At 43.5% G+C, this 25,873-nt stretch overlaps 1 protein-coding gene across 1 annotated transcript; it reads right to left on the reverse strand.

Moving 5' to 3' along the window:
• Positions 1-25,873, reverse strand: LOC110490200 (cadherin-related family member 5). Its single transcript, XM_021563448.2, has 15 exons — positions 25,511-25,873; positions 20,751-20,857; positions 20,330-20,541; positions 20,139-20,195; positions 19,923-20,015; positions 19,749-19,835; positions 19,394-19,504; positions 15,431-15,604; positions 15,111-15,201; positions 13,881-13,987; positions 13,490-13,690; positions 13,234-13,365; positions 7,647-7,725; positions 4,420-4,601; positions 1-1,362 (listed from the first exon to the last, which is right to left on the reverse strand). The coding sequence occupies exons 2-15, from the start codon at positions 20,815-20,817 to the stop codon at positions 622-624; spliced, it is 2,334 nt and encodes a 777-aa protein (XP_021419123.2). The 5' UTR covers positions 20,818-20,857; positions 25,511-25,873; the 3' UTR covers positions 1-621.

Below are 25,873 nucleotides of genomic sequence, written 5' to 3' on the forward strand. Positions count from 1 at the left end.
TGGTGTGAATACATTATTTTAATGTAGATGAAAGAACACGACGAATACTAAACAAACAAACAAAATAATAAGACGACCGTGACCGCTATTAATACTGTGTGCAAACATGCATCAGAGACAACGACAAACACCTGCCACTGATTGAGAACCATATCAGGCCAAAACACATAGAAACAGACTAACTAGACATGCAACATAGAATGCCCACTCATATCACACCCTGACGAAACAAACAACTCAAAGTGTCAGAGTGTGACACCAACATAATCATATGGAATTGGAGAGAGAAAAAAACATTTATATACATTTTTGTCTGTGTATAGAGTTTGTTTGGCTCCATAATGTCAGTTTTATTTTTTTTTAAATAAATGGTTAGAGTTATTTTGTATCTTCAATGTGAGTCTGAAGCCCAGAGTGTGAGTCTGAATGGTGCATATGTGGGTTACTCGGTCATCTGTTTGCTTGATCGCTGGTTTGTTTCGCTGAGCCCTTGCGCTGCATTTCCCCCCTCGACGTCCTGATACTGGAGTAACGGGACCTGGTCGTCCTCCGAGGCTGTGTCATAATCGTCTGAAAGACACATCAGAGTGCATAGCCTAATATTGATTTTTCTGCCTCAGACTACTCTTCAGAAGAGCTTTTGTGCCCGTCTTTGGGTTCTCTGATGTGGTGTGTTTTCATCCTGTGGCTCTGAGGCTTTTCTGTGTTTGTTTGGTCCTCAGGGGCCTCGCTTACGTCTGCGGTCTCACTAGAAGCACCCAAAACATCTCTCGACTTATCCGTCCTTTCCCCCTCAGAATTTCTCTTCTCTTTTGTGCCAACAGCGCGCTCCCACTGCTTCTCCCATTCCCTCTCCTCCTCTTTCTCCATATCCCTCTGCTTATCCCTCTCCTCCTCTTTCTCCATATCCCTCTGCTTATTCCTCTCCTCCTCTTTCTCCATATCCCTCTGCTTATTCCTCTCCTCCTCTTTCTCCATATCCCTCTGCTTATTCCTCTCCTCCTCTTTCTCCATATCCCTCTGCTTATTCCTCTCCTTCTCGTCTTTTGTCACAGCCCCTGTGCTGATGGTGTTGTCACCTTTCCTGCTGTTGGAGATGAGGGCGGCAGTGAGGTCTTTAACCAGGGGCTCTGGCGTCGCCAGTATAGGCAGCATGTCGCCTGTTACGGTACCGGAGCCGCAGTCTAGATGGCTGCTGTGGCAGCGTGGCGGCGGCGGGATCAGCGACTGTTTCCTGGTGTAGACCCCATGTCTCCCAAAGAGGCTTCCGGAACCTCCCGAGGCCTCGTAGTCTATGCTGAACCCTTCGTTCTGGTAGGAGACCTCCTCGACCAAGGGGATCATGAGCCGGCCCGAGTTCACCTGTCAATCACGGAAAGAAGGGGCAATTAGAGGGTTGCTTTGAGTTGAAATGGTTGTTTTGTGACTTGTTACGTTCCAACTGATGTAGTGTTGTCCTTGTCCGTTCAAAATTCTCATTGGTGTTGTTCAGAATTTCAGAAGTACATTGGACAATTATGGACAAGCAGTGTTTCAAATTCAGCACATTTTGACAGTGTTTGACAATGTCTGAAAAACAGAGGCTGCGCGACCAGATCAAACCGCCCCTCCACACCCATACACCATCATCCCCCAGGATGCCTCTTCCCCACAGTTAAACAACATTCTATCCATGTGTTACTTTACGCACACATTTCTGAACAGCTGAAATAAAAATCCAGCAGCGTATATATTTTGTGGGCTAATTTAAGACGACATGATTGCCGTGTATCTATAGATAACGCAGTAGCACAAACATGAGCAGTGCGCAAACAGTACTTTTTTTGCAATATCCTTATACTAAATGTGGTGTGAAACCAAATGCATTTAGTCTACATGTCAAAATAATGTAGCCTATCCCTGTCTACACATTGCATTGGGGGGAAACTGAATTTGAACCTTAAATAACATACAACCGTTATTTCGTCTTTCAATCATCATGCAACACCAAACGATATGATAGACCACACATCATTGACATTCGCCAGAGTAGCCCGTTTCACCTCTGGCCAGCCGAACTAGCACATAAGCAGAAGGTACGGTTGGTCAGAGAATCTGGTCACGCAGCCACTCCGTTTTCGAAATATTCAAAGCACAACACATTAGCATACTAAATCCATAGAGATAGATACTAGATCTATTCTATGACTGAATCTATGATATTCCCCTTACACACGGGGTTGGGTACTGACCATAAATCGTCTTCAGTCTACGATGCAAAACATAAGCAGGTCAGTATTTCACCTCATCACCAAACTCAAAATAATTACATATGCAATACTATTACATACAGTGGGCTCCAAAAGTATTTGGACAGTGATAGTTTCTATTGTTTTGGCTCTGTGCTACCATGATTACGGATAATCCTGACTGAATCATGAGCAATGATGAGTGAGCAAGGTACAGAGGCATAAATATCACACCCACCAAAAAAATGCTAACCTCCCCTGTTATTGTATTAGCATGTCTTGGGGGTATGATATTTGTGCGTCTTAACTTTCTCACCCATCATTATTCACGATTAATTCAGGATAATCCATAATAATCATGGTAGCATCCACATTTAATGTTTAGAAACATTAATTTATCATTTACAATAAAAGTGACTATTGGGCACACAAAAAAAAAAATCTAAAACACAACCAAAACAGAGTCACTCTGAGGAACTGTACCGCCTGTGCTAGTTCTGTAATCATTGTGTCCTATGAATATGGGACCACTTCACTTTAAAACTCATAAGTGAATTTGTCCCAATAGTTTGGTCCCTTAAAATGGTGCAAAATGAAAGCTGACAGTCTACAATGTAACCTCCTAATGTCATTTGAAATCCAAAGTGCTGGAGTACAGAGCCAAAACAACAAAAATGTCACTGTCCCAATACTTTTGGAGCTGTACATGTAACTATTATGTTACATGTGTTACTTTTACATATCACCAATGTGTAACATTTCCATACAAAAAAAACAAAGCAGAACCGCAACATCACAGTACAACCACAGGTGCCATACTTTCATTTGCATAATTATGCAATGGAAGTGCATCACATGTACGCATCTAACATTACACCATCTCACTGTCACAACCACATCACTCTAGTGCGTACTCAAAGCAATGCATGCATAAAAACTCACCATCTGGAACCACCTTAAACTCTACATAAACAACATTAGTGAAAAGAGACGTCAGGGGCGTAGATGGAGAGAGTGAGGAGACGGGGAGGGGAGGAAGGAAGGAAGGAAATACGGTCTGATATGTTGTTTTAATTTGTAGTGCTGGTTTAGGAGTCAGAGCCCAAAGGCATGTTTAATATATAATATATATATATATATATATATATATATATATTAGTGTCAATGGATTTTTGCCTTGGATTACTCTGTAATTTAGATTAGATAGTAGGATTCCATCCAATTGGCGAGGATTCCATCCAATTGGCGACTGATTTTCATAAGAATATTCTAAAACCCGCATAAAGAAAATATGTGCATTTTCCCCACTAGTGTTGTTTCCACCAAATTGACTTTTTGCGGATAAAAATCCGATCTAATTTTGTCACTAAAACGTTTGCGTTAAATAGCAAATGTGCCTACTACGGTATTTGCACGTGCACTCTAGCAAACAGCTCGCTGATACAGTGCGGGTAGGCTGGTCTACATGATGAGATTATTATGGATGTTTTTATTTGTCAAATGGGTGTCAAGCATCGATCATCATGTCACCAGAATCAGACCCTTGATATTTATTGGAAAGGAGCATCAAGATCACCATGCACTTTCACCACCCTGTGAAGTTCATCATCATTTATTTAATCAGTAGCCTAATAAACCCCCGAGTCGTGGTGGGAGCATCGCATGACTCCAAGTTTACTTGAATATGATCGTTATTATATCAATATTTGCGCTTAAAGGCGTTTCCACCGCCATTTCTCGCATAATTAATTTTACTGACACAACAAAATCCCACTTTATCTAGCGTATTTTGTTTTGTCGAAAATTAGAAAGTTTGTAAACACATTTTCTGTTTACTTCTGGCCTGTCGTGACATTTCTTATCTGACATGTACTTTACTTGCATAAAAAGGTTGGATGGAAACCTGCTTAATGACACATTTAGCTTAGATTAGGCCTGTATAAGCATACTATCCTTAGTTGCTTGATTGTGTTTGATTGTAATAGTCAGTGGGTTTACATGTTTTTGCATGCTTATACTGTATGTATCCTTGCCTTTCCTTATCATTCATTCATTCAGTCGCCACTGGCCAGCAAATGGTCATTCAATATATATTTTTCACTTGTGTGCGTGCTTTAGTTGCCCCTGTGTGTGTGTGTGTGTGTGTGTATACAGTAGTGTGTGTGTTATGTGTGCATGGAGCAGCCCTTACCACTTTGAGGTGCTTCCCCAGGGCGACAGCCCCTCGTCCGGCCGGGTTTTGTCTCTGTCTCCTCCTCCTCCTCTTGGCCCATCGGATCAGCAGGAACAGGGTAGTCACTAACAGCAGCAGCATCCCACCCATGATACCGCCAGCTATCCTCACATCCATGTCTCTGAAAGGTGTCCAAGGGACTATGGAGGGATAGGAGAGGCGGGTTAGCGTATGAAGTCCAGCAGCTCACACAACTGGTCCATTTTCACTTTGCAACGGCTCATGCTCATAGCCCTGCAGAGTCTTACTCATTCATCCAGACGTTGTGCCTGAAGCCCAGTTGAAGATAACTTTTGTTTGTTTTGTAAGCAGTCTCTGTCTACAGCTGTTTGAATGGGGAGAAAATACATTCTGGGAAGTTCGAGCAGCCAGTTGCCTGGTTTAACTCATCATATTGTGTCCATGTTGTCAGGAGTAGCGTGATTGACAGTGCATAGAAGGGGGGAGAGAGGGGCGTGTCCATGTTGTCAGGAGTAGCATGATTGACAGTGTATGGAAGGGGAGAGGGGGGGGGTGAACTGAGAGAAACCGAAGTGGATCTTCCAGCAAGACAATAACTTCAACCACATGTAGCCGATGTGAAATGGCTAGCTAGTTAGCGGTGGGGCGCGTTAGTGGCGTTTCAATCGGTGACGTCACTTGCTCTGAGACCTTGAAGTAGTGGTTCCTCTTGCTCTGCAAGGGCCGCGGCTTGGAGCGATGGAGCGATGGGTAACGATGCTTTGAGGGTGACTGTTGATGTGTGCAGAGCGTCCCTGGTTCGCGCCCAGGTCGGGGCGAGGGGACGGACGTAAAGTCTATACTGTTACATTGGTGCCGTGACCCGGATGACTGGTTGCTGCGGAAAGAGGAGGAGGTCAAAAGGGGGGTGAGTGTAGCCGATGTGAAATGGCTAGCTAGTTAGCGGTGGTGCGCGCTAGTGGCGTTTCAATTGGTGACGCCACTTGCTCTGAGACCTTGAAGTAGTGGAGCGATGGGTAATGATGCTTCGAGGGTGACTGTTGATGTGTGCAGAGTGTCCCTGGTTCGCGCCCAGGTCGGGGCGAGGGGACGGACGTAAAGTCTATACTGTTACACACACATTAAAATCCACAAAGAAATTGTTTATCGGCCACAAAATCAACATTTTGCGATGGCCATCTTAGTCTCCGGACTTAAAAGCACATTGGAAACATGTGGTTTGAATTGAAGAGGGCCGTCCATAAGCACATACCAATAATATAAAGGATCTGGAATGATTCAGTATGGAGAAATGGTCCCTCCCAATGTGTTCTCCAACTCATAAAACATTTTAGTAAAAGGCACAGTTCCGTTATCCTCACAAGGTAAGGTATTGAAAACAGGGTGTCAATAATTTTGACCCCTACCTTAAAAAAAATATATTCTATTACTTAGAATATATATTCTATATATTAAACAAAATATATATTCTCTGAGCAATTTTATTAGTATTGTAATGAAACAGCAGGGAGCATGTCTCGAACCCTCGACCTTCGAGCCCGAGGTCCAGCGCGCTAGTGCTTATAAACCCAGGGTCGTTACACTATCAAATCATTTTTACAAAAAGTTGGGAGCATGCAATATGCTGTAGCTCCGTTTTTCAATTATATATTTTCTACAGTCATTTTTGCTCATCTTTGACACATCAAGGGTGTCAGTCATTTCGGAAGCTTTAAAGAAATCAGACGGGGGGAAAGAACAAGTACGCCCGTCATTTGCGCACATTCCAAGAATCTGATTTGACAAAGTGGATGTATTGTCAAATCCATCATGATTTTTGTTTTCTAATAGGCCCACAATGTGGTTACTAAAACCCGATGTAGATACAGTATGGCTGTTTTCGCTGCATAATATTTAGAAATAGTCAATTTAGGGGTTAGAGAAGAGTTCTGTTAACTGCTGTTTGTAACATAGTTAACGTTAGCCATATAGAAATTGGTGGTGCTACTTGAAGCTGTGTTTAAGTGTAATGCAGTTGGTTGGTGACAATGACATGAACATGTATTGGGGTTGACATCCATACAAGCATTACACTCTGATTTTACCCCCAAATAGGGTGAAATGCCATAGCCTAAATGTAGGCTAATTTTGATGGGGGGGGGGGGGGGGGGGGGGGGGGGGGGGGGGGGGGGGGGGGGGGGGGGGGGGGGGGGGGGGGGGGGGGGGCAATGAGGAGATTCTGAATCTTTCCCCCCTTGGGGACTGTGTGAGTGGCGTTGCCATGGCATTTCCATTGTTTTGGTCAAGTTCACTTTCTTTCCTGCATCTATAGGCTACACTGTAAGAAAATTGAATTGTTCTTTGTTGACTTTCGGAGAGCATAGTGGATTAACCAGTGTTGTTCTGCTCCCTATTGTAAGGATTTAGGATTAATGCATTTTAAACCCTCTACCATATTACTTAAGATTGAATTGTTTGAACAACAGCTGCTTTGTCTTCATCTCTCTGTGTGTGTGTGTGTGTGACTTGCATGTTGCAAAGCGGTGTACTGTTTGCTACATTTGCCTTGCCTGTCTGTGTGTGTGACAATATTGAGCACATGGTGTGACTTGCTGCATGTTACAAAGTTGTGGTTAATCAGGTATAGGGAGGGATGGTCATCACAAGGTTTAACTGAGATGGAAAAATACTGAACACAATAGCAGGAACTGAGCAACTGTTACAACTAGGGTGTGATACCAGAACAGTGAGAATCTATAGATCGACAGAGGGTGAACTCCAAGAAGCGCCAAGAGGCTAGGACTAGTGTGAGCGCCTGCGATAGGCTGAGCAAGTCTAAAACCATGCTCAGCCTCTACTGTGATAGACATAGTTCCAACCCGTCTGTTGGCCTATCACAGTATAAGAACAGCTGTTTACGTACATCCTGTCAGTTCTCTGCTTGCCCTGCGAGGGACAGAGAGCCCGTATATACGAAAAATGCATTTACCATTTATTGCTTTTTAATTAAAGATAATTAACGACAGATTCTGAATTTTATTCTTCCTGATACCGGATTCGAAAGACGCAGCCTCTAACACTATGTTGTGTGTGTGTGTGTGCACAGTACTGTCATTTTGACTTTCACTACCCGTCAAAGCGCTGATACTGTGTGTGTGTGTGAGTTTCCTGTCCCCCCCCCCCCCCCCCCCCCCCCCCCCCCCCCCCCCCCCCCCCTCAATGCATCAGTAATGCTCAGTACTTACTTGGCTGGCTTCTTTGTAGCAGCTCTATGTCGACTGAGGCTTTAGCAACTTCACCTGATTCCTCATCCATAGCAACCACCTATAGGATAAATAATGATATTACAGAGAACTGTACTGCCCTACCAAACTGCTAATTTGGTCTAAAATGAGTTTATGCAGTTACTGCTAACATGACCCCCATTTTCTCCAAAACACAACACCATACAGGCAGGATACTTGTCCACATGATTAAGCATGTATTTAATGTAGCGAAAATGACATTGAGTTACTGTGAAACCAAGGTAAATAAAAGCAATATTTCTCAGTTCCACGCTATGAGCAGTTACTGCCTTTTAGCTTGATAGGGCAGTGTACATTCGGAGCCCTAAAAAAGGATTCTGTGTATTTCTAACCCTAAGTGAAGCTAATTTTAATGTGAGTTACCTACAGTTGTATTACTACTGGACCACTTATTGGCCTAACCTAGCTATTCAGTTAGCCAGGAATGACTAGTAAAACCAACTGTCCCTGTTTAACAAACTCATCTGGGTTTTTACACTGAAACAAATATATAAATGCAACATTTAAAGTGTTGGTCCCATGTTTCATGTGCTGAAATAAAAGATCCCAGAAAGGTTCCATACCCACAAAGTTAATTTCTCTCAAATGTTGTGCACAAATTTGTTTATATCCCTCTTAGTGAGCATTTCCCCTTTGCCATCCACAGGACAGGTCTGGCATATCAAGAAGCTGATTAAACAGCACAATTAATACACAGGTGCACTTTGTGCAGGGCAATAAAAGGCCACTCTAAAATGTGCAGTTTTGTAACACAATGCCACCGATGTTTTGAGGGAGTGTGCAATTGGCATGCTGACTGCAGGGAAGTCCACCAAAGCTTTTGACAGATAATTGAATGTTCATTTCTTGAACCCCTCTCCGTCCTCGTTATTAGAGGTTGCCATGGCGCCGACAGAGATGGCCGCCTCGCTTCACGTTCCTAGGAAACTATGCAGTTTTTTGTTTTTTTACGTGTTATTTCTTACATTAGGACCCCAGGTCATCTTAGGTTTCATTACATACAGTCGAGAAGAACTACTGAATATAAGATCAGCGTCAACTCACCATCAGTACAACCAAGAATATGATTTTCTCGAAGCGGATCCTGTGTTCTGCCTTTCAACCAGGACAACGGAATGGATCCCAGCCTGCGACCCAAAACAACGCCGTCGTAGAAGAGGGAAACGAGGCGGTCTTCTGGTCAGACTCCGGAGACGGGCACATCGTGCACCACTCCCTAGCATTCTTCTCGCCAATGTCCAGTCTCTTGACAACAAGGTTGATGAAATCCGAGCAAGGGTAGCATTCCAGAGGGACATCAGAGACTGTAACGTTCTTTGCTTCACGGAAACATGGCTCACTGGAGAGACGCTATCGGAGGCGGTGCAGCCAGCGGGTTTCTCCACGCATCGCGCCGACAGAAACAAACATCTTTCTGGTAAGAAGAGGGGCGGGGGCGTATGCCTTATGGCTAACGAGACGTGGTGTGATCACAGAAACATACAGGAACTCAAATCCTTCTGTTCACCTGATTTAGAATTCCTCACAATCAAATGTCGACCGCATTATCTACCAAGAGAATTCTCTTCGATTATAATCACAGCCGTATATATCCCCCCCCAAGCAGACACATCGATGGCTCTGAACAAACTTTATTTGACTCTTTGCAAACTGGAATCCATACATCCTTTGGCTGCATTCATTGTAGCTGGGGATTTTAACAAGGCTAATCTGAAAACAAGACTCCCTAAATTGTATCAGCATATCGATTGCGCAACCAGGGCTGGAAAAACCTTGGATCATTGTTATTCTAACTTCCGCGACACATATAAGGCCCTGCCCCGCCATCCTTTCGGAAAAGCTGACCACGACTCCATTTTGCTGATCCCTGCCTACAGACAGAAACTAAAACAAGAAGCTCCCACGCTGAGGTCTGTCCAACGCTGGTCCGACCAAGCTGATTCCACACTCCAAGACTGCTTCCATCACGTGGACTGGGATATGTTTCGTATTGCGTCAGATAACAACATTGACGAATACGCTGATTCGGTGTGCGAGTTCATTAGAACGTGCGTTGAAGATGTCGTTCCCATAGCAACGATTAAAACATTCCCTAACCAGAAACCGTGGATTGATGGCAGCATTCGCGTGAAACTGAAAGCGCGAACCACTGCTTTTAGTCAGGGCAAGGTGACTGGTAGCATGACCGAATACAAACAGTGCAGCTATTCCCTCCGCAAGGCTATCAAACAAGCTAAGCGTCAGTATAGAGACAAAGTAGAATCTCAATTCAACGGCTCAGACACAAGAGGTATGTGGCAGGGTCTACAGTCAATCACGGACTACAAGAAGAAAACCAGCCCAGTCACGGACCAGGATGTCTTGCTCCCAGGCAGACTAAATAACTTTTTTGCCCGCTTTGAGGACAATACAGTGCCACTGACACGGCCTGCAACGAAAACATGCGGACTCTCCTTCACTGCAGCCGAGGTGAGTAAAACATTTAAACGTGTTAACCCTCGCAAGGCTGCAGGCCCAGACGGCATCCCCAGCCGCGCCCTCAGAGCATGCGCAGACCAGCTGGCGGTGTGTTTACGGACATATTCAATCAATCCCTATACTAGTCTGCTGTTCCCACATGCTTCAAGAGGGCCACCATTGTTCCTGTTCCCAAGAAAGCTGAGGTAACTGAGTACCGCCCCGTAGCACTCACTTCCGTCATCATGAAGTGCTTTGAGAGACTAGTCAAGGACCATATCACCTCCACCCTACCTGACACCCTAGACCCACTCCAATTTGCTTACCGCCCAAATAGGTCCACAGACGATGCAATCTCAACCACACTGCACACTGCCCTAACCCATCTGGACAAGAGGAATAGCTATGTGAGAATGCTGTTCATCGACTACAGCTCGGCATTCAACACCATAGTACCCTCCAAGCTCGTCATCAAGCTCGAGACCCTGGGTCTCGAGCCCGCCCTGTGCAACTGGGTACTGGACTTCCTGACGGGCCGCCCCCAGGTGGTGAGGGTAGGCAACAACATCTCCACCCCGCTGATCCTCAACACTGGGGCCCCACAAGGGTGCGTTCTGAGCCCTCTCCTGTACTCCCTGTTCACCCACGACTGCGTGGCCACGCCTCCAACTCAATCATCAAGTTTGTGGACGACACAACAGTGGTAGGCTTGATTACCAACAACGACGAGACGGCCTACAGGGAGGAGGTGAGGGCCCTCGGAGTGTGGTGTCAGGAAAATAACCTCACACTCAACGTCAACAAAACTAAGGAGATGATTGTGGACTTCAGGAAACAGCAGAGGGAACACCCCCCTATCCACATCGATGGAACAGTAGTGGAGAGGGTAGTAAGTTTTAAGTTCCTCGGCATACACATCACAGACAAACTGAATTGGTCCACTCACACAGACAGCATCGTGAAGAAGGCGCAGCAGCGCCTCTTCAACCTCAGGAGGCTGAAGAAATTCGGCTTGTCACCAAAAGCACACAAACTTCTACAGATGCACAATCGAGAGCATCCTGGCGGGCTGTATCACCGCCTGGTACGGCAACTGCTCCGCCCACAACCGTAAGGCTCTCCAGAGGGTAGTGAGGTCTGCACAACGCATCACAGGGGGCAAACTACCTGCCCTCCAGGACACCTACACCACCCGATGCAACAGGAAGGCCATAAAGATCATCAAGGACAACAACCACCCGAGCCACTGCCTGTTCACCCCGCTATCATCCAGAAGGCGAGGTCAGTACAGGTGCATCAAAGCTGGGACCGAGAGACTGAAAAACAGCTTCTATCTCAAGGCCATCAGACTGTTAAACAGCCACCACTAACATTGAGTGGCTGCTGCCAATGGGAATTGATGGGAAATTATGTAAAATATATCACTAGCCACTTTAAACAATGCTACCTAATATAATGTTTACATACCCTACATTATTCATCTCATATGTATACGTATATACTGTACTCTATATCATCTACTGTATCCTTATGTAATACATGTATCACTAGCCACTTTAACTATGCCACTTTGTTTACATACTCATCTCATATGTATATACTGTACTCGAAACCATCTACTGTATCTTGCCTATGCTGCTCTGTACCATCACTCATCCATATATCTTTATGTACATATTCTTTATCCCCTTACACTGTGTATAAGACAGTAGTTTTGGAATTGTTAGTTAGATTACTTGTTGGTTATTACTGCATTGTCGGAACTAGAAGCACAAGCATTTCGCTACACTCGCATTAACATCTGCTAACCATGTGTATGTGACAAATAAAATTTGATTTGATTTGATTTAGAGAATTTGTGTATGGTGTTGTGTGGGTGAGTGGTGTGCTGATGTCACCGTTGTGAACAGAGTGCCCTATGGTGGCGGTTGGGTTATGGTATGGGAAGGCATAAACTATGGACAACGAACACAATTTAATTTTATTGGTGGCAATTTGAATGCAAAGAGATCATGACGAAATCCTGAGGCCCATTGTCGTGCCATTCATCCACCGCTATCACCTCATGTTTCAGTATGTTAATGCACGGCCACATGTTGTAAGGATCTGTACACAATTCCTGGAAGCTGAACATTTCCCAGTTCGTCCGTGGCCTGCAAACTCACCAGACATGTCACCCGTTGAGCATGTTTGGAATGCTCTGGATCCACGTGTACGACAGTGTTCCAATTCCTGCCAATATCCAGCAACTTCGGCACAGCCATTGAAGAGTGGGACAACATTCCACAGGCCCCAATCAACAGCCAGATCAACTTTATGCAAAGGAGATGTGTCACACTGCATGAGGCAAATGGTGGTAACACCAGATACTGACTGGTTTTCTGATCCATGCCCCTACTTTTTTTTTTAAAGGTATCTGTGGCCAACAGATGCATAGCTGTATTCCCAGTCATGTGAAATCAATAGATTAGGCCCTAATGTATTTATTTCAATTGACTGATTTCATCATATGAATTGTAACTTAATAAACGTAGAAATTGTGTCATGTTGCATTTTTATATTTTTGTTCAGTATACAGTGCCTTGCGAAAGTATTCGGCCCCCTTGAACTTTGCGACCTTTTGCCACATTTCAGGCTTCAAACATAAAGATATAAAACTGTATTTTTTTGTGAAGAATCAACAACAAGTGGGACACAATCATGAAGTGGAACGACATTTATATGAATGAAAAAATGTCAGTCTCTCGATGTGCAAAACTGATAGAGACATACCCCAAGCGACTTACAGCTGTAATCGCAGCAAAAGGTGGCGCTACAAAGTATTAATTTAAGGGGGCTGAATAATTTTGCACGCCCAAATTTTCAGTTTTTGATTTGTTAAAAAAGTTTGAAATATCCAATAAATGTCGTTCCACTTCATGATTGTGTCCCACTTGTTGTTGATTCTTCACAAAAACATACAGTTTTATATCTTTATGTTTGAAGCCTGAAATGTGGCAAAAGGTCGCAAAGTTCAAGGGGGCCGAATACTTTCGCAAGGCACTGTATATTTGTCTGATAATGACCTTACCTCTAGGATGAGCCTGTCGAAGGATCGTAGGCGGTCGGTCTTAGCGATGATAACCCCTTCCTCTGTGATGTGGTACAGTCCAGTGGTGGCTCGTGTGGGCTGGAGAGAATAATGCATTTTTGGATTCACCCCCTGCAAATGGAGGGAAGGTGAAGCAAGACAGGATGTACCAAGATGGGATGGAAAAAAACGTTTGTTTATTATCCCTTTAAACAAACTAAATTTAGTCAGACACACACATTATCCCATCGCTTACATCTACAAAGTCCTGGTCTATGGCTTGGATGAAAAGCACCTCGTTCCCATAGGTGGAGACTAGCGTGGCAGGGCTGGAGCTCTCGATGATGAAGCCCTTGTACGTGGTTCTGTTAAAGAGGGGAGGGAACCGGTTCTCTGCCAGCACCCGGACCAGCGCTGTCGCCACACTGTACTTCTTTGGGTCATTCAGCTGAGATGCCTGTAGATGATTTGATGGTGTTTTCAATGTCAAACAGTCCAGGGAGATCCTTTTTCAGATCTATTCGGTTAACAAATTCGATTTTAAAAGGCTCTTATTATTGGACTTAACTTTGTCTTTTGTGGCTTTTTGATAAGGCATGCTACTGATGCTAGTGCTTTTATCATTGTTTCAATCAAGATTTTCTTACCATGATGCGCAGTCGGAATATAGGTGTCATATGTCTGTTTTCCACCCGTTTTGTCATTGTGATCTCTGCTGTTTGGTTGTCAATCTGAAACCTGTTTTTGTCAGCACCTGAGGCACATGTGTTACAGGTAAATACACGGGATGCCACACAGAATGACCATATACAGTTGAAGTCGGATGTTTACATACACTTAGTAGGAGTCATTAAAACTCATTTTTCAACCACCACTTTTGTTAGCAAACTATAGTTTTGGCAAGTCGGTTAGGACATCTACTTTGTGCATGACACAATAATTTTTCCAACAATTTGTTCACAGACAGATTATTTCACTTCATAATTCACTGTATCACAATTCCAGTGGTTCAGAAGTTTCCATACACTAAGCTGACTGTGCATTTAAACAGCTTGGAAAATTCCAGAAAATGTCATGGCTTTAGAAGCTTCTGATAGGCTAATTGACATAATTTGAGTCAATTGGAGGTGTACCTGTGGATGTATTTCAAGGCCTACCTTCAAACTCATTGCCTCTTTGCTTGACATCATGGGAAAATCAAAAGAAATCAGCCAAGACAATGCAGCCATTATAATGACCATTGTTGTGTTTGGAGGAAAAAGGGTGAGGCTTGCAAGCCGAAGAACACCATCCCAACTGTGATGCACAGGGGTTATATATTGAAGCAACATCTCAAGACATCAGTCAGGAAGTTAAAGCTTGGTCGCAAATGGGTCTTCCGAATGGACAATGACCCCAAGCATACTTCCAAAGTTGTGGCAAAATGGCTTGAGGACAACAAAGTCAAGGTATTGGAGTGGCCATCACGAAGCCCTGACCTCAATCCTATAGAAAATTAGTGGGCAGAACTGAAAAAGCGTGTGTGAGCGAGGAGGCCTACAAACCTGACTCAGTTACACCTGCTCTGCCAGGAGGAATGGACCAAAATTCACCCAACTTATTGTGGGAAGCTTGTGGAAGGCTACCCGAAATGTTAGACCGAAGTTAAACAATTTAAAGGCAGTGCTAACAAATACTAATTGAGGGTATGTAAACTTCTGACCCACTGGGAATGTTTAAATGTATTTGGCTAAGGTGTATGTAAACCTCTGTCAAGTGTAAGGCTGCAATGCAATCCTTTTAAATAGAAATATTAGAGCAGTCTACTGGCCTCTCAATAGGCCTTGAAATTGCCTATTGGCAATGGATTAAGCAGACACTATTAGGTAGGCCCACACCTGAGAGAATGGAGTAGAGCAAAGGCGTATCAAGGCTTCTGTCTCCGTCTTCGGCATGAATTGGACCAGGAGAGAAATTCAGTAACATGTCCTGAAACCAGATAATTACTGCATCTTAGAATCCACATGGATTGTTCAATCAATCAATTGTTAGATCTTGACTCCTGCCAGTTCGCCCTCACAAAAGAGATTTCTAACTTCAAGTGTCTTTCCTGGTTAATATATTAAGGTTTAATGAAAAAAATAATCAATATTGCATGCAATATGCAAATCCATATCATTTGAATTCTACAATGAGTGTACTAAGCAGTAGTCATCACCTGGTCCTTTTCTGTGATGTTGACCACGTAGATGGGGTTGGTGCAGACAACCGTGTGGTTGTGGTCCTGGGAGATGGGTGTGCACGGTAGGAACTGAGGGTAATGGTCGTCCCCGTCCTCCACGTTCACAATCAGTGAGGCGGAAGTGTTGTACCACTCCTTGGTGTTGGTTTCCTGGAGAAAGAAATGTATTTTATCTAAGCTTCAGTAATGATACCCAATATAATGGAAAACTCTTCAACCTAGCAAGACTGAGAGCAAACACTTACTGGAAAAACATGATTTTACGTGAAAATCACAATTTTACATTTTACATTTTTACATGTCTTGCACATGTGAAACCATGTGTTTTTGGACCACTTCACAGGTGTTGATATTTCACATCAAGTTTCTCATGTGGATTTTCACGCGATCACATAACCTTTCACATGTGGATAAAGATGTTCACATGGGATTTCACAGGTGACGATGCCCTGCAAACAATAATGAGTCATTATTATACACACACTGTCACAGCCTGATCTGTTCACCTGTCTTGTGCTTGTCTCCAACCCCCACCAGGTGTCTTCTATTTTTTTTTCCCCATTATCCCCTGTGTATTTACACCTGTTTTCTGTTTATCTGTTGCCAGTTTGTCTTGTTTTGTCAGGTCTTATCAGCGTGTTGCACGTTTCTCCCTTTCTCAAGTTTTTCTTTTATAGGTCTTCCCGGTTCTGCCTGTCCTGACCCTGAGCCTGCCTGCCGTTCTGTCCCCGATTGAATCTGCCTTGGATTATGAACCTCTGCCTGCCCTTTGCCTACCCCTTTGTTATAATAAATATTCTGAGAATCAAACTGAGTCCTGTTACACACAGCACTTTTAACATGGTGTTTTCAATTGACATATTTGACACACTTTGACAAACATTACTACATGGTGGATGTTTATTTATACAGTAATTATCATTCAACATGTCCTTCCCTGGGATTTTTACTCACAAACCCTTGGTTCACAGCATTCTTCCTGCTACGTCACAATATCTGTGTCAGTAACCGATTTAGACCGAATTGCTACACTTTGGACTTTAAATTAAATTCCAACCTTGTTAAAAATACAGTCAAGAAAAGCGATTATATTTATCTTAGTGATTCAGGAGTAACATAAAAACAGAATAATATACCCCACCAACATTGGACAACTATACAGAAGACCCTCAAATTGCTGGAATAAGGAAATGAAATCAAAGATGTGAGAATAGTCAGAATAACTGAAGTGTTTCTAAAACACATTTTCACATGTGAAATGTCCATCTTTGTACAAACTTGTGACAATCAAGAGCTGCGCTGTTAAAACCTCTTCAGGATCTGACCCTTTTTTTCAATTTTCACCAAAAATGACATTGACACAATGACAATGACACAAAATGACACCCAAATCTAACTGCCTGGACCTGAAGTAAGGATATGCATATTATTGATACCATTTGAAAGGAAACACTTTGAAGTTTGTGGAAATGTGAACATAATGTAGGATAATATAACACATTAGATCTGGTAAAAGATAATGCAAAGAGAAAAAAACTTTTTTTTACCGTCTTTGCAATGCAAGAGAACAGCCATAATGTATTATTACAGCACAGGTGCAACTTATTTTGGCCACTAGATGGCAGCAGTGCATGTACAGCAAATTGCAGAAATGTATTCTTGCCAGCCTCCATTATATCCACATATCCACAGACCTGGTGGCACACTGGGAACTTCAGGTAGCTAGCAACCAAGAGGTTGTGAGTTCAAATCTTAGTTAAGTCAAGTGAGGTTGAGTCCTAAGTCATCAGCATACTTAACACATGGATATAGCTGATAAAATACCGTAACTAGTTGTAGATTTACTGTATTTTCACCACAACTAGACAAAAACCTTACAGGACCATTACACAACGTTCTAAAAACGTCGTTGGGGATGTCCCTGCAACAAACTGGGAACTACACAAAACATGCAGGGGACCATGACTGCTTAAATGTAATTAATGTAAATGATGTCTTTCAAAGTAAAATGTTCTAAATGACATTTCACACCTGGGTTTTCATATGTGCTGAAATGTTATATGCAATACCATGACACACACATCTGTAGTGTCATGGTATTGCATGTAGAAATGTTTAATCTCCATGTTGTCACATTAATTTCACATGAGATCATGTTCTTCCATGTGCTCACATGTTGTCACGCAGTTTTATGTCATGTTGCTTCACATGTTGTCATATTACAGTTTTTTTCGATTGCTAAACGACAGTGGACACAACTGGAGTCACATGTGCAAAACTCTAACTACAGTCTGCACAGCAGCAGTTCATGTGGACCAAACTCTAGTTCGTTTTTCATTGCTTGAACACAGTTTTCAAAACTCTACACACTTATCCCATGACTTTAACCACAACCTGCACAACACTGTGGATTTACAGCACTTTGTTCAAATGCTAACACACTGCTGTCAAAACTGTGAACCACACATTCAAAACGGAATAGATTTCAGCCTTGTGCCTTTCAAACACTGCTGATTGCAATTTCAGCTGAAAGGCTAAGCAGATGCTATTGTTGACATGGTTGTTGTCAACAATGCAATAAAACTGCGGGAGATTCAAGATAGAGTGCTGGCTGATAATGATATATTTGAAAATGTTAATTCTGTCAGCACAACAACTATTGCTCGAGTCCTAAAGAAACACCAAGTTACAATGAAACAGTTATACACTGTACCGTTCGAGAGAAACAGTGAACGGGTAAAAGAGCAAAGATACCAATATGTCCAGGTAAGACGTCTGAGGTTACGTACACAGCTATACAAAATATTTACAGTAAAAAAAAACACTAGCATTTCTACAGTAAAACTGTGCACTTACTGTTTTTCAGAGAGTAATGGAGGTGGAAGCACTGGAAAGACCACATTCATTTGTATTTATCGATGAAGCTGGATTTAACCTTACCAAAACACGGCGCAGAGGAAGGAATGTTATAGGTCAAAGGGCCACTGTGGAGGTTCCAGGCCAAAGGGGGGGAATATCACCATGTGTGCTGCAATGGCCAATGATGGTTTTGCTTCTCAACACACCACTCATTGGCCCATACAACACAGAAAGGCTTATAGCTTTCCTAGAACAGCTCTATGCTCAGCTAGTGCCAGCAGAACAGGGGGAACCAGTAAGAAATACCCAAGTTTTTGTCATAGTTTGCGATAACGTTGCTTTTCACCACTCTGCAGCTGTCACAGATTGGTTTGCAGCACATCACAGATTTATGGTTTTGTACCTGCCTGCATATTCACCCTTCCTCAACCCAATAGAGGAGTTTTTGTCGTTTAGCAATCGAAAAAAACTGTAACTTCACATTAAATCACATTTGATCACACGAGTTCACTGGAAATTCATGTGGATTTTGGTCGGGAGACCGGTATTCAGCCCAGCCACGTCCTTCCTCAGCATTTGAGATTTTAGGTTAGAGAATGATGCTGCCTGCAAGATGCATTGTAACTATTTACGATCTGTTTCTCGGCACAAAATGTTTGAGGATGGCTTTACTCATAAATAGTTGAGTAGATTATAATGCTATTGCACGGCTAGTCAGGTAGTGGCATAGTAATAGATGACATATCTTCAGATTATAATTATATTATATGACTAGGCAGGGCAGGGCACAGTAATAGCCTCTGGCTTTCGTAATTATTGGCCTCTGGCCTCAATGTGTTCTGGTTGATTAATGAAAAAGGGGATTAGTGGCAGACATGGGTTCAAATGGTATGTGTTTTCTTTCAAATACGTCAGCTGTGCTTTATTGAGCGTGTTTGACTCAATGAGCCCTTTGAAATAGTTCAAGAAGTAGAACCCCGTCCATCTGGGACCTCAAGACAGGCTCAATCAAAACGCTCAAAGTATTTGAAAGAAAACAAATACTATTTGAATCCAGGTCTGATAAGTAGCGGGTCTTACCACAGCGTAGATGACTAGCTGCAGCTTGGTTTTGGTCTCATAGTCCAATGGCTTGTCCAGGATTACTTTACCACTGTTGGGCAGGTCTATCCTGAAGTAGCTGGCATCAGGCTGGGATGAGAGAGAACATGGAAATGAATGTTCATTAAATTAGTGCACAGATGGCCTACTGAGCGATTGACACAGAGGTGTAATCAGCAAGGTTAGGAGATATAGGAGCATTTTAAAATATAATTAATTTGAGTAGATGTTGGGTTGTCGCTATAAGTGGATATATTGGGTCATTGTTTGAAATGAACAGGAACATGACAACAGGATTCAGCACTGTGGTGAGCTCAAACTCATGGTACCATACCGAGGCTCTGTCGATGATGTAGGTGATGGTGTCTCCATCAGCATCGATGGCCTTGACAGTGAAGACGACAGAGTTGACTGCAGTGAGCTGAGGATTGATGAAATACAGAAGACCGGTCATTATGCATCTGAAACACAAGACTATCTATATTATCAAAGTGTGATGTATCTTTACCTCACTTATGTAACGCGGTTGTATAGTCTTCTCAAGGAACCTTGGTTTGTTATCGTTTTCGTTCAGGATCTCAACCATGACCCTGTATTCACTCTAGAGGAAGAAAACAGTAGGTTCAGAACTTCCGTTTAGACATTTCCTCAACTTTTGAGGCAGTTCACATTCTAATTCCCAGGTTGTGAAAAACATGCTGTAGGCCTGGTTGAGATGGCTTACTTGTATTATGTCGTCTTCATAACATGTTAATGCTGCCATCAAAACAGATCCCTGGCGCTTGGAGAGAAAAAGCTATTGATTATGGTTAAGTATGAACCGTCAAAGATATGAATGTGTCCTATTCAATCAAACCTGGTTTTCTACCATAAGACTTAAAACAGGAGGACAGCAACAGCGTGATGCTTTATTACCTCTCGATCCAGGACTCTTAAAATCGATGAGTTGAGCCTGATGGTTCTCCCTTCTAGGTAGAACCAATTGGCGTTCTCTCCGGTGAGGCACAAGCGGATGCTATTGACTCCTGTAGGGTCCCCGACGATGCTGAGGTTCGCAATGAACTCTCCTACGGGTCGGTTCTCGCTCACCGTCGCAAAGATGTCTGACCCACCCAGGCAGAGGCTGGCTGTCAATCAACAGACACAGATTTGGGGTCAATGGCTTTCAATTCAATTACTTCAATGACATTTCAATGACTTATGTACATTAGCGTTTCAGCCATAAGTAGCATTACAGTTTTGGTTGAAGCGGTTCAGTATTAAAACCATGTTGAGGCGACTGAAGAAGCGAGACCGCTATTCCCCACAGTGAGAGTTTGATTGAACTCTGGCCTACCTTTTATGACATGGTAAGACGTGTTTATTGCCAACTGGCAGAGGAACAGCCCCCAAGGGTTCAACATCTTCCTCTGGCCTCCTGAGCCTCCAGTCTCTCAGCCACAACTGCAACCCACAGAAACCAGCATCAACACAAAATGGCAGTGTTACATTTGGTCCCTCTTTGGTCACTCTAATCTAGCAGACAGGATGTTTCGGTTACTGTACTACCGACTGACTTTTGTCTTCCCTGAGTACCCCTGAAGTACCCCGTTGTGCATTTTACCAGTAGGACTAGGGTCTCATGAGTCTTCTCAAGTACCCCCTGTGGATAGGGGGTCCGGGGGTCCGATTCCCCCTTGTTGGGAACCACTGCTACAAACTATTTGGTCCCTCTTTGGTCACTCCTAACAGCATTCTGCCAAGGCAGTTACGGTAACCTGCCCGGTAACATGACTTTCACTGCAGCCTCTCCCATTAAAACCCCACCTCAGTGTCCACTAAGTGCCCTCGGTGCCTGAAAGCTTTTTTGGGCTCCTCATATAATTCACTTTTAAATCCTATATAGTTTCCTTTCTCTGACGTTTATTAGGCCTATGTATTATACCAAAACAAGGCAATTTGTGTCATTTACCGTAATTCATTATGACTAATGTTGAGTAATGAACCACTCCCTTCAGTAAAATCCTTTCATGTTTGTTTTGTTTTATGTTGTTGATCACATTAAACGACTGTGGTTTGATTAGCCTGGGGCCAGTGCTAGTCAATTGTTAGCCTGGGTACCAGTCTGTTTAGCTATTCCACTCCTTGCCATGCTAAACATGTTTGGCATGACATTTCCATATGGAGTTGACAAGAGAGCATAAACAGACTGGCACTCAGACGAATCATTGGTTGCTAGGTCCATTCTTCGAATTGTTCTGCCCATGACTGTCCACTGAGTGTCTGTCGCGCTCCTTCATGCTCTCAGCAACCTGGATTGGTCACACATCTTTACTGCTCTCAACTTTACTGTCATAGAATCTTACTTTAATATATTTGTCTGTTTACTGTTTAAATGACTGTGTTTTAGACGCCACCTGTGGCTTGAGTGTACACATGCACACGCTGCTCAGTGTAGTTATAAGGTTCCGTGTGAGAATTAGTCTGTGTCTGACTTGCGTGTTTGGAAGGTCTCGTCTGACCTCCCTGACCTAACAGCGCAAGAGGATCATGAGGTGAAGTACAGGTACCTCACGCTGGTCGCCCAAAGTTTCCTTTACTTATACTATGCTTGCTGAGTAACAAGAGATACAAAATGTAGAATTTTTTTTCCTCTCACTTTTTCAGTTGAAATTTCATGGAAGAAGACCATGGTTACTTGGTGTTCAGTACAAATAGTTTGGTTTAGTACAAATAGTACCTTATGAGGAATGTGATAACTTTAACAGACGTAGCACTTAAGATTATAACTGCTGATTTGATGCGCTTAAAATATAATTGTCTTGTGCCAAAATGGAATAACGATGGCACCATGGATATGTTGGACAAAATGTTAAGAACGCCTTCCAAATGTTGAGTTGCTTCCCAGAGTTAAGTTGGCTGGATGTCCTTTTTGGTGGTGGAACGTTCTTGATACACACGGGAAATTGTTGAGCATGAAAAACCCAGCAGCGTTGCAGTTCTTGACACAAACCGGTGTGCCTGGCACCTACAACCATACCCTGTTCAAAGGCACTTAAATCTTTTGTCAGGCCAATTGACCCTTCCGAATGGCACACATACACAATCCATGACTCAATTGTCTCAAGGCATAAATAGTATTCTTTAACCTGTCTCCTCCCCTTCATCTACACTGATTTGAAGTGGATTTAGCAAGTGACATCAATAAGGGATCCTAGGTTTCAACCGCTCCCTGTCTGAGTCTGTAATACCAACATGTTTCAAGCAGACCACCATAGTTCCTGTGCCCAAGAACACTAAGGTATCCTGCCTAAATGACTACCGACCCATAGCACTCACGTCTGTAGCCATGAAATGGTCATGGCTCACATCAACACCATTATCCCAGAAACCCTAGACCCACTCTAATTTGCATACCGCACCAAAAGATCCACCGATGATGCAATCTCTATTGCACTCCACACTGCCCTTTCAAACCTGGACAAAAGGAACACCAATGTGAGAATGCTATTCATTGACCAGAGCTCAGCGTTCAACACCATAGTGCCCTCAAATCTCATCACTAAGCTAAGGACCCTGTGACTAAACACCTCCCTCTGCAGCTGGATCCTGGACTTCCTGACGGGCTGCCCCCAGGTGGTAAGGGTAGGTAACAACACATCCGCAACGCTGAATCTCAACACGGGGGACCCTCAGGGGTGCGTGCTCAGTCCCCTCCTGTACTCCCTGTTCATTCATGACTGCACGCCCAGGCACGACTCCAAAACCATCATTAAGTTTGCTGATGACACAACAGTGGTAGGCCTGATCACCGACAACCATGAGACAGCCTATAGGGAAGAGATCAGAGACCTGACCGTGTGGTGCAAGGACAACAACCTCTCCCTCAACGTGATCAAGACAAAGGAGATGATTGTGGACCACAGGAAGAGGAGGACCGAGCATGCCCCCATTCTCGTCGACGGGGCTGTAGTGGAGCAGGTTGAGAGCTTCAAGTTCCTTGGTGTCCACATCACCAACAAACTAACATGATCCAAGCACACCAAGACAGTCGTGAAGAGGGCACGACAAAACCTATTCCCCTTTCAGGAGACTGAAGATATTTGTCATGGATCCTCAGATCCTCAAAAGGTTTTACAGCTGCACCATCGAGAGCATCCTGGCGGGTTGCATCACTGCCTGGTATGGCAACTGCTCGGCCTCCGACTGCAAGGCACTACAGAGGGTAGTGCGTATGGCCCAGTACATCACAGAGGCCAAGCTTCCAGCCATCCAGGACCTCTATACCAGGCACACCGCCTGAGGAAGGCCCTAAAAATTGCCAAAGACTGCAGCCACCCTAGTCATAGACTGTTCTCTCTGCTACCTCACGGCAAGCGGTACCGGAGCGCCAAGTCCAGGTCCAAGAGGCTTCTAAACAGCTTCTACCCCCAAGCCATAAGACCCCTGAACAGCTAATTGAATGGATACCCAGACTATTTGCATTGCCCCCCCCCCCCCTCTACACACCACTGCTGCTACTCTTTGTTATTATCTATGCATAGTCATGTACATATTATGTACATATTACCTCAATTAACTGGACACCAGTGCCCCCGCAAATTGACTCTGTACCGGTACCCCCTGTATATAGCCCCACTATTGTTATTTACTGCTCCTCTTTAATTATTTGTTATTCTTATCTCTTACTTTTTTTGAAGGTATTTTCTTAAAACTGCATTGTTGGTTTAAGGGCTTGTAAGTAAGCATTTCACTGCGGTATAAAAAATAATACAATTTGTTTTGATTCACCTGGTAAGTCTAGGTCATGGAAAGAGCAGGGTTTTAATGTTTTGTTCACTCCATGCATAATATTGATTGGGTTCATGGCCCTCCCCCAGAAAAACAAATCAAAACCACTAATTTAGTGTGGCTTGTATACAGTTTTTTTTCAGCTACAACAACATTTTAACGTTCTTAGAACAGTTATTTTTAGTCTTGCACAATAGAACATCTATTAAAAAGAGTAGAGACTGACTAAACAGCTGGTAAGGCTGTGGATAATGCAGTGTGTGCCTACTGGTTATTAGAAGTGGAGTCAGTCGTCTCTGGATTAATATCGTCTTTAATTCGATTGAAATACCTTCGCAACAGGAAGTAGGTCTTTGTCACACGGGCAGATAACAGGGGATTAAATATTGAATCTAGTTCCATATCCTATCCAGCCCGATTTGACACACCTGCCCCTGGCAGATGCAGACGTAAGTGTGTGTTTGTGTTTCCCCCTTTTGTGTTTGTGTCACCCATATGTCTCCCATGTGTGTGTGTGTGTGTGTGTGTGTGACTGGGTCAGTCTGGTTCACTATAATGAGCCTCACCTGGCCTGCTTTTGTCTGTTGCTGGGAATTGAGGTTCTAGTTGAATAGGCCTGCGTTGCCCAGTTTGTTTCTTTCGGAAAAGTTATCTGAACTCCTCGCTTGCCCTGCGCGTATCACAATTAACTAAACAATTAACAAACTCGCTTTTGATAATAACTGAACAAAGCAATTACTGAGCCATTAGGCCTCGCTTCGAGCATTCCCTAAACTTAACGCTATCCTTAAACCCTATGCTTAACACTATCCCTAACCCTTTCCTTAACCCCTAAGCCCTAGCCTCGCTAACGTTAGCCTCCTACTGTACCTAACGTTAGCGTTAGCCACAACAAATTGGAATTGGTAACATTGCATATTTGTAACATATGATACGAATTGCAATTCGTAGCATATCGATGATGGACAATCTCAATTGAATACCCAGGTTGAGTCATAGCAATAACAAAATGTTAATCCATTACGATATTTTTGGTCACGCACACCAGATATTAATTCAGTTCATATTATGTTCCCTAGTCTAAGTATTGTTTGTAAGTATCACCACTTAGTAAGGAGGCAATGGAGGTCGGACCCCTTTAATGCACATGTAACTCAAGGTGATGTGATGTCACAACGATATGGAAATTTGTCAGAAGGTTTAGCACTTCACCCACATTCTTACATACATACATTCATGTACACATACACACACACACACACACACATGTTTTTTCTACACTTACTAACTTACACTAACTTACATATAGGCTCACGTCATACTCACTGTCGTCCAGTAGCTGAATGGTCAAAGCCTGAGCCGCAGCTCTCACGCTCGCGGTATCCCTCGCCTATTCTCTCTGTTCCAGCCCCCCGGTTTCCGCCACATATTTCCCCCTGTGGCAGAACTTTCTCCCAGGGTCAAACGATCAAGAGCAGTGACGACAGCACTAAACACTCCAGTCCCGCTTCTCCTACCACCACCGGTTGAGCCCTGTTCCCCAAGCATGGGAGCGTGGCAGAAAGAGAGAGGGATAGAAAGAGGGAGGTGTATGTGTTGGGAGAGAGCATTAAGAGCTCCTGCGTAGAGCACAGACCGGGGCTTAGCTGGCATTTGGGGCTCCCGAGTGGTGCAGCGGTCTAAAGCACT

This window comes from Oncorhynchus mykiss, chromosome 15 (genome assembly GCF_013265735.2).
Source record: "Oncorhynchus mykiss isolate Arlee chromosome 15, USDA_OmykA_1.1, whole genome shotgun sequence".
Lineage (NCBI taxonomy): Eukaryota > Metazoa > Chordata > Actinopteri > Salmoniformes > Salmonidae > Oncorhynchus > Oncorhynchus mykiss.

Coding starts and splice junctions, on each gene's coding strand:
- LOC110490200 (XM_021563448.2), bottom strand. CDS start 20,817: ATGTTGAACCCTTGGGGGCTGTTCCTCTGCCAGTTGGCAATAAACACG. Junction 7,726..13,233: donor TCGACAGGCTCATCCTAGAG/GTAAGGTCATTA, acceptor TTTATCCTATAG/GTGGTTGCTATGGATGAGGA. Junction 4,602..7,646: donor GCTACAAAGAAGCCAGCCAA/GTAAGTACTGAG, acceptor ATCCCTCCATAG/TCCCTTGGACACCTTTCAGA.